At 44.0% G+C, this 9,595-nt stretch overlaps 1 protein-coding gene across 1 annotated transcript; it reads right to left on the bottom strand.

Moving 5' to 3' along the window:
- Positions 1-3,265: 3,265 nt before the first annotated feature.
- LOC140119557 (carbonyl reductase [NADPH] 1-like) lies at positions 3,266-8,798 on the bottom strand. The gene is made up of 3 exons (XM_072138724.1): positions 8,361-8,798; positions 3,907-4,014; positions 3,266-3,765 (listed from the first exon to the last, which is right to left on the bottom strand). Exons 1-3 carry the CDS (start codon positions 8,644-8,646, stop codon positions 3,329-3,331), a joined length of 831 nt encoding a protein of 276 aa, XP_071994825.1. The 5' UTR covers positions 8,647-8,798; the 3' UTR covers positions 3,266-3,328.
- Between the last annotated feature and the right edge of the window lie 797 nt (positions 8,799-9,595).

Here is a 9,595-nt window from a genome sequence, read left to right as displayed (position 1 = left end):
TGTGGAAGGTGATGTCCTCCTCTCTCATTGTGGAAGGTGATGTCCTCCTCTCTCATTGTGGAAGGTGATGTCCTCCTCTCTTATTGTGGAAGGTGCTGTCTTCCTCTCTTATTGTGGAAGGTGCTTTCCTCCTCTCTCATTGTGGAAGGTGATGTCCTCCTCTCTCATTGTGGAAGGTGCTTTCCTCCTCTCTCATTGTGGAAGGTGCTGTCTTCCTCTCTTATTGTGGAAGGTGCTTTCCTCCTCTCTCATTGTGGAAGGTGATGTCCTCCTCTCTCATTGTGGAAGGTGCTGTCTTCCTCTCTTATTGTGGAAGGTGCTTTCCTCCTCTCTCATTGTGGAAGGTGCTTTCCTCCTCTCTCATTGTGGAAGGTGCTTTCCTCCTCTCTCATTGTGGAAGGTGATGTCCTCCTCTCTCATTGTGGAAGGTGCTGTCTTCCTCTCTTATTGTGGAAGGTGCTTTCCTCCTCTCTCATTGTGGAAGGTGCTTTCCTCCTCTCTCATTGTGGAAGGTGATGTCCTCCTCTCTCATTGTGGAAGGTGCTGTCTTCCTCTCTTATTGTGGAAGGTGCTTTCCTCCTCTCTCATTGTGGAAGGTGCTGTCTTCCTCTCTTATTGTGGAAGGTGCTTTCCTCCTCTCTCATTGTGGAAGGTGATGTCCTCCTCTCTTATTGTGGAAGGTGCTGTCTTCCTCTCTTATTGTGGAAGGTGATGTCCTCCTCTCTCATTGTGGAAGGTGATGTCCTCCTCTCTCATTGTGGAAGGTGATGTCCTCCTCTCTCATTGTGGAAGGTGATGTCCTCCTCTCTTATTGTGGAAGGTGCTGTCTTCCTCTCTTATTGTGGAAGGTGCTTTCCTCCTCTCTCATTGTGGAAGGTGATGTCCTCCTCTCTCATTGTGGAAGGTGATGTCCTCCTCTCTCATTGTGGAAGGTGCTTTCCTCCTCTCTTATTGTGGAAGGTGCTTTCCTCCTCTCTTATTGTGGAAGGTGCTTTCCTCCTCTCTTATTGTGGAAGGTGATGTCCTCCTCTCTTATTGTGGAAGGTGATGTCCTCCTCTCTTATTGTGGAAGGTGCTGTCCCACTCTTTCATTGTGGAAGGTGCTGTCCTACTCTTTCATTGTGGAAGGTGCTGTCCTACTCTCTCATTGTGGAAGTTGCTGACCTCCTGTCTCCTTGTGGAAGTTGCTGTTTTTCTCTCTCATTGTGGAAGGTGCTAAGCTCCTTTCTCACCGTGGAGCACCGTCCTCCCCTCATGTTGTGGAAGGTGCTGTCCACCTCTGTAATTGTGGAAGGTGTTGTCCTCCCCTCTTGTTGTGGAAGGTGATGTCCTCTTCTCTTGTTGTGGACTTCCCATTTGCTTGTCTCGTTGTGGAATCACATCCTTCCCTCTTGTGGAAGCACCTTCTTCCTTTCTCATTGTGGATGTGCTGTCACTTTGTATGGGTGTTGTGTAAGTGCTGTCGCCTCTTTCACTGTGGAAGGAATTGTCATCCTCCTACCTTGTTATGGAAGCGGCATCCTCTTTATTTGAACGGGCTATCTTCCTCTCCCATTTTGGGTTATATTGGGATATTTTGATTTTTCTTTAGACATTTCAGCTTTATATATGTTTTATATTTTGTTACTGTAAGTTAAACTTATCTTGATAACAAGTATCTGACTACCAGGGAAAAGCTAAAACATTTACTTTGTGCCACCCCAAATTCTTATAAGTATTCATAAGTGTTGCTGTATGATAGTCTTTTTATTATGGAATGAGCTGCAGTTTTCATTAATACCATTTTTATTACTTTTATAACTTTTTTTTTAAAATCAGGTAATGTTTATTACCAACATATGTACCTCATACACGTGCATTTTTACATACATGTTTTTTACACAATTTGAGGATCATTGTCTAATACAATCATTTATAAGGCAACTTCCCTCTCCATCCTGTGGTCTGGACGAAGATGTCTTCCTATAATTCGGTCCTGTTAGCCTAGAATTATTGCCTCTCATTCTCACACATACATAACAATACCATCCAAGCATCAGCACCTCAGACCCCCTGCACCCTCCTGGTCATATTCTTACCCAGTTCCTCAGTATCTCCAGGGAACCCAGCCCCGGACTCTCGATCCATTTGTCCCACTTTTTCTCAAACTTCTTCATAGAGCCCGCTGCTTCTGATACACTTTCAATTCCATGTGTATATAGTTACATCTATCAATTTCTTCATCTCTTTCATACACGGTGGCTCGTCATCAAGCCAGTGTCTTGCAATTTACTTCCGAACCTGGTAAAGAACCTTAGTCAAGTCTTCTAATTCTCCCACACAACCTCCGAATCCAGAGCTTGGGATCAGCTGAAACACTTGTTCCAAAACTTTATTTACTAAGTGTATTACTTTTGCCCAAAGCCAGGCATGTCCAAAATAATATCTGCCATATCTTCCAAACAGTGCAGACAACAGGCATCCCTCCTGATTCCCATCCCCACTTTGTGCTACTATCAGCGACAATAAAGAAGTCAGGACCTCTCCGCACTCATGATCCGTTAACTCACCAATAACTGCTTCCCATTTACTGTGCACCCCAGCCATTTGATCTCCCATCCAACAGTACACTGTATAATAATGAAATAAGGCCCCTAATATTTCCAGCCTGCACCACCCCCTGACATCGCTCCCAAAGGGCTCCATTCCAAACTATGCTTGGATCGCTTGCCTAATTTGTAGGAATGGATAAGACATAGATTGCGGAGCCCAAAACTCCTCCTGTATTTGCTGGAAAGTTTTCAATACTCCTCCATCATACAACTGCTGCAAAAACTGGACATTCCTCTGGCTCCATCCTTGCATCCGATCCAGTATATAAACTTCTCCCAAATGGGGATTATCCCAGAGGGGAGTGAACTTGGTCCATTTACTTTAATTACTTAAGACAGACAATCTCTGTCTAAGGCTACATTCACACGACATGTGCTGCACCGCACCGCTCCCGTACGGCGCCGTGAGCCCATTGCTGTCTATGTGGGGTGTATATACGGTGTATATATGTCGGCCGTATATACTTCCCCCATACGGCCGTGTGAATATAGCCTAATCATGTATATGCAGTGGTTGTTATTGGCCATGGTATCTAAGGATTTTTTTTCTTGGATCAGAGATATCTGACCAGAAATTGGGGATTATACAATTTTAGAAAGTTTTCTTTCTTTTTAAAGAACGGCCTATTTTGCAGTTGCATATTTTACATTAAAAAATGACATTTGAAATGACAAAAACTTATATACATATATTAAACCAAAAGTTTTTTTTAAATAGATTTACAGGAATCTTTCATTTACCAGGGGACAACTTTCTTCTCGCTGACCAGCTCTCCGTAGGGTGAATCCACTCCAGTTGGGAGAAGAGCCAAATATACCGGGGTCACAGCCCCTTCATCTGGAGACTTGGGGGCATCTGTACTTGTCATATCAGTCCTCACATACCCCGGGCAGCAGGCATTGAGAATAATCCCATCTCCTTTTCTGGTCTCTTTTAGTCGTCGAGCTTGAATTTTGGACAACACTGTTACCCCAACTTTAGACATCCCATAAGAAGAGTTTTGCCAGCCTCTTTGTTTATAGACACCGTTCTTGGCATCTTCTACAAACTTCTCCATCAGTTTCGTCAGCTCGTCCTCGGTGATGGAGTCGCTGCGGAATCTCTCCTGAAGTTCAGGGCTACACGTGCCGAGAGTGGTGGGGCTGATCATGCTGGAGACATTGACCACTCGTCCTATAGGAGCACAATACATAGTAGTCAGAGACTTTAGCTTAGAAAACAGAAGCAATATAGGTGTATAGCTTCCATTCATGTACCTAAAGGCCACCATACAATTAATCTGTGTGTGTAGTTTCCCTATAACTTTCTACTTACCATTAGGTTTAATGAGTGGTAGTAGCTCATTGGAAACATCTCGAGTGCCAAAATAATTGGTCTTCACCGTGACCTCAGCCTGGGTACCAAATGGCGTTGTGTCACCAGCTGGTAAAATAGAAAATAAACATAAATTCAGGTCTGGTTTGGTTACGATCGGCATCAATGGAGAGTAATTACGCAAATGGGACCAAGATAAGTGGAGTCCAGGCAAGAATGGCGCATTACATCAAACTGATATGATAGGAGAGTTCATTGTAGGTAAATTCTTGGGATTGGCAACAACATGTTGAGACACAATGATGTATTGTAACATGTATTATTTGCTGTATAAGGACCTGCTTCTATACATTACACAGACTTGTGGGACAAGTTCATGTTTTACTTGGACATTTTAACACAAAGCTGAATTAAACCAGATTTACGATTAGGTCTGAAACTTTAAAGGACATCTGCCAGTTTACTGATGGTAGATGTGTCCTAATAAGAAGTTCCTGATGGAAGATGTCCTAAAAATTTACAGAAGTTTAGGATCCTTATGGAAATCCCATAAATGTAGATGGAAATCCTTTACTATGAAATATTTTAGTTGAGAGTGGTCCGACCGGTTGGTGAACCTTTGTCTTTGTTAATATTCACCCCCTCCATCTGCTCGCTTGAAAACGGACAGCCAATGATGTCATCCGGCTGCCTGGAAATTGGAAATCTTGCGCATGCGCGAGAATTTCACCATGGCTTGCCAGTGCGGCTGTGGAAGGTATAAGTTCTTGAATGAGTGGACTGAGGGGGGTGGATATTAATGAAATGGGGGGACGTGAATGATTAAGGAGGAGGAGCCATGAGGTGCTCAGGTGACGTGAACCTGAGCGCCTTCGGCTAATTTTATACATTTTAAAACCTTATTTTCTCAGGACTACGGGCACCCTGGATTACGCTGGAGACAGTTCCATCATCCCCTAGAGCAGTGATGGCGAACCTTTTAGAGACCGAGTGCCCAAACTACAACCAAAATTCACTTATTTACCGTGAAGTGCCAACATGGCATTTTTAGCAGTAACTTATTGCTACCTGCTCTTCAACATCTTTCAATCGTGTCGGCCCCCTGAGGCCACCAATACAGTTGAAAAAAAGAGGGCAAATTCAGACTATCATTGTAGCTTCTCACCAGGCTCTCTCTGTACAGGAAGAATAGTGGGTCCAGCAGGAGGACCTCCAAAGATAATGCAGATCAGTCCACACCTACTAATTTTAACTGCAGTTCCAAACAGCCAATGAAGTGTTGCTTTAAAATAGCATGGATGGCAGCTTCTATTAAGGTGCCTGGGACTGCAGGAAGATTTGGGGGATTTGTTTGGTGAACTCTGTCCTGGGGCAATGACCTGAGTGCCCACAGAAATGGCTCTGAGTGCCAGCTCTGGCACCCGTGCCATAGGTTCGCCACCACTGCCCTAGAGGTAACGAGAATCCATTATAGGACAGTTTACCACCAATAATCTGGTGGTAGATGCTCGTTAAGTAGATACAACATATTCCGTTCAGCATTCAGGCCAGTAAACACGATTGGTTCACAAATCTAATTTTTCACCCTGAAAATGCCTGTATGGACCAACAAAACTTACTGCTTACATCCTATCAAGAGTATCTGAGAGGTAATACTGATATCACCAGGCCTTTATGGCCTGACCCAAAAATGTTTTATCTAGTGAAAGTAGAGCTCTGTTTGGCTACTATTGCCAGGATAGGGCATCTGCTGTGGCAATAGGGAATTTCTCAAGATGTAACAGTCGAAAAAAAGATGTTTCCATACATTATTTATAAAATTACCAAAATTTTTAGATTTATCAAATTCCAAAATAATTAGAGATTTTTTAAGGCATTTTTATTAGTTTTTTACAGTTAAAAGTTTACACTAAGATTACTATGGCGTTAAACATTTTGGGACAGCCCATATGATGTCATGTCTTTAGAAGCTTCTGGTTTATTGGAAACATCTGAGTTAATCAGAGAAACACCGAGGGATATATTTTAAGGCACAACTGAAACACACTGTGAGAAGAAAGTCTAAAGAAACCAGCCAAGAAATCAGGAAGAGAATTGTGGACCTGCACAAATCTGGTTTATCCATGGGTTCAATTTCCAGAAATGTGAAGGTGCCTCGTTCATCTGTACAAACAATTATACACAAGTACAAATAAGCTGGGAATGTGCAGCCATCAGACCGCTCAGGAAGGAGATGGGTTCTATGTCCCAGAGATGAACATGCTTTTGTCTGTGCATATCAACCCAAGTCTGATATAACTAACATTGAACTGTTTGGCTACAATGACCATCATTATTGAGTAAAACTATCATGTTCGGCTCTCTGCCGTTTGGATCTGGACCAGCAGGGGTTAACTCACTTTGACTGCACTTTGACTGCACAGGACCGAAGTCAGGAACGGAATCGAGGTCACAACGGGAAATCAGGATAAACGCACAGGGCAAAGAACACATATTTCTTTCAGGCTTAGAAGTACAAAGCAGGGGACACATGAAGGGGCAGGAATTTATCAGTGCAGGCGGCCGGCCAGCGCCAATTACCGTTGCGCTGGCCCTTTAAATCTTACAGAGTCGGTGCATGTGCGCCCTAGGAGACGGGAACATGTGCGCCAGAGTACAGGGACTGCAGAGGCCGCTGCTGGAGCCAGGGAAGGTAAGTGAGCATGCAGGCTGGCTCTGGGGGCACAGGGAGGCACACGGGAGCACCTGCGACCTGGAATATGGTTCGCAGGAGCACTCGTAACAGCAGAAGAGTTCCTGGCTGGTTAAAAGTCTACTATTGTTTGCAATTTTTAAATTTCTGGTTATCCAATATTCGGCTTACGTTCTTGACTATTCTTCTGTGTATACCATTCTGTACTTATATTGTCAAACTTAAAAAATTCTCTTTTTTTTCATTAGTCTGCCATTATAAAGTATAAATAATTTTAGTAATCCTAACTAACCTATAACGGGAAAGGTTTATTCTGATTTCATGTCAGATACTAGGAAAAAACATCATATCTCTCTTATTATGTACCAGTACTTGGACTTTGTTCTCACACAAAAATCCCAGCTGAAGCCAATTTTGCAGCAGCAGAAGTGATGCAATCCAGGGGCGTTTCTGCCTTTATACAGGCAGTCCCCGGGTTACATACAAGATAGGTTCCATAGGTTTGTTCTTAAGTCTAATTTGTATGTAAGTCGGAACTGAATACTTTATAATTGTAGATCCAGACAAAAAATTTTTTTGCCCCAGTGGCAATTGGAGTTTCCAAATATTTTGCTTTAATTGGACTAAGGATTATGAATAAAGCTTCATTACAGACACCTTACAGCTGATCAGTGCAGCCTGGGACTATAGTAACATCCAGAGAGGTCACCAGAGGTCACAGGGTGCAGTGCCATCCGTCTTCAACTAGGGGTCGTCTGTAAGTCGGGTGTCCTTAAGAAGGGGACCGCCTGTATAATGTCTTGAAATCTAAGCTGTTTATGTACTGAGCTTGGATCAGTCTGTGTAGTATGTTGTCCACATTTCGAATACTTTAAGTTCAAGTCTCAGCTGTGTTTTTGGTTCAATAAATATGTCTGACAAATGATTAAAATTTCCCAGGCTGTCTGAAAATGGCTTCAGGTTACTTATGATTGATAAGGTAAAGTAAAAATCCACAAATCATTGAGAAATCGGACATGGGCTTCCCTTGTGAATACCTTTAGGTAGTTTTGGCAGCAATCCTATATACCCCCTGCCATTTTCCCGCTCTTTTGGGAGTAGATTCGAGCTGGCTCATAACAGGCAGCTTTTGGTAGAAATGGGTGGACCCGTTATACTCGTTAGGGGTTCGGATTCGGCCTTACAACCTGGTAATGATTTTGGATTGCCGGAAGACTAGCCAATCTGGCAAACTGACGCCCCTTGCAACTAGCCATGGCTAGGATTGGCCAAGGGGGGTCAATTTACCGGATTGACTGTTCGAACCCAAATGTGGCCACTGGCTCCGTTCATCTCTAGTTTTAACCTTTGGTCTAAAGTCACTGTTGTTGGGCCAGTTAGGATTGGCATTGGATGCTCTGGCTCTTGTTTGGGACATATAAATAATATATTATTGGTATAGTGGGCTGTCACTTTTTCATCCTACTACAAGACCACTGGTGTTTTATCTCACAGAAGATAAGTGAGTGAGAGGGCATATATAGGTTTATTTTGATCTGACTCAACCTTAAATCTGCTGTCAGGCTTTCAGACTTTGCTCGGAATATATTGCAGGATTTGGCAGCCTCTGATTCATTTAATTTCTAATCACCGGGACCCCGACCAATCCTGAGCACAGGGGTCTCGTTCTTACTATATAATGGAGCAACAGGTCGAGCATGACTCCTGCGCTCTCGTATCTCCACAACGTATCATCCATGAGAGTGCAGGAGATTTAGATTACCTTTAAATCTGATTCCGGCATTATTGATGAGCACATCCAGTCCTCCGTACTTCTCCTTTAAGAAATCCCGCAGAGTCCGGACACTGGCCGGATCATTGATGTCCAGTTGATGGAAGAGCGGAGACAACCCCTCATTATTCAGGGTCTTCACAGCTTCTTCTCCCAGTTTGGGGTTCCTGGCTGTCAGATACACGTCCCCCTGGAACTGCTTGCACAGGGCCCTGACCACAGCCAGACCCACCCCCTTATTACCCCCTGTGACCACCGCCACCCGCACTCCGGACATGCTGACAGCTCTCACTATGTGCAGGAGAAAAGTGAGGAAATGTACTGAGGGGAGAAAAGATAAGGCTGAGGTAATAATACAAGGAAGAACAGCTCCTCCCTGCAAGCCTTGGCCTGCACTTTACCTCCTCCTCATAGAGATGTGTCATGCTGCTGCCATCTTGAGCTAAGAAATAGAACTGCCCTGCCGGGTCACATAAGGGCGTGTTCACATTGCCTACACTTAAACAAGGAAATTGGGATTTAAACATATACCTCTCAACTTTGCCTCCTAACCCCTTAAAGTATAATACCTCCCTACTTACTGACCCCACCATTCTATAACGTCTGCTTTAGTAGCCCCCTCACATAGTATAATGCCCATTATTGTGGCATACACATATTGTATAGTGCCCCCTTGTGGTCCCTCATAATGGACCCTAATGTGACCCACCAAATGAAGACTTCTTCCCTACCACTACTCCCTATTTATTATTACTTATGCTTGCAGAGGGCTCCAGATATGGGTTTGTCCAGGGTCGCAGGCGCAACCGTTGTGTCTCCCTGTACCCGCCCACGCCAGCAGCAGGTTCACTTGCCTTGCTCCAGCAATGGTCTCTTCGCACCAGTGTGCGCGTCCCCGCTTCCTAGAGTGCTCTGCCGGATCTTTGTGCCTTAGAGAAAGCTTTGACCCTATGCCATGTGTTGGCTGCCACGTCCAACCTGATTTGCGGCAAGTTCTGGTGAAAACCGAGTATCACTTAGACTCCACTCCCAGGTGTCGGCTTACGTAATCGTCCGCGGTGGTACAGAGGGTCCACTACCACTGATACTGACAGTGGAGTAACCTTGCAACTTTTTTTTTCTAATTTTTTAAAAAAAATCTCCCCCCCTGTCTCCAAGTCTCCACTTTTATCACCCTAGTATCCTGAATACACTGATATTAAGCAAAATCGTATTATAGAAACCCC

The sequence above is a fragment of the Engystomops pustulosus genome, chromosome 2 (genome assembly GCF_040894005.1).
Source record: "Engystomops pustulosus chromosome 2, aEngPut4.maternal, whole genome shotgun sequence".
In the NCBI taxonomy this organism is placed as follows: domain Eukaryota; kingdom Metazoa; phylum Chordata; class Amphibia; order Anura; family Leptodactylidae; genus Engystomops; species Engystomops pustulosus.
This window is presented reverse-complemented; position numbering and strand designations above follow the sequence as displayed.

Bases quoted from the DNA above. Each gene is read 5' to 3' on its own strand.
- LOC140119557 (XM_072138724.1), bottom strand. From the start codon at position 8,646: ATGTCCGGAGTGCGGGTGGCGGTGGTCACAGGGGGTAATAAGGGGGTG. The intron at 4,015-8,360 runs GTAATCTAAATC...CTATTTTACCAG, and splicing joins TGCCGGAATCAGATTTAAAG to CTGGTGACACAACGCCATTT. The intron at 3,766-3,906 runs GTAAGTAGAAAG...GTGCTCCTATAG, and splicing joins ACCACTCATTAAACCTAATG to GACGAGTGGTCAATGTCTCC.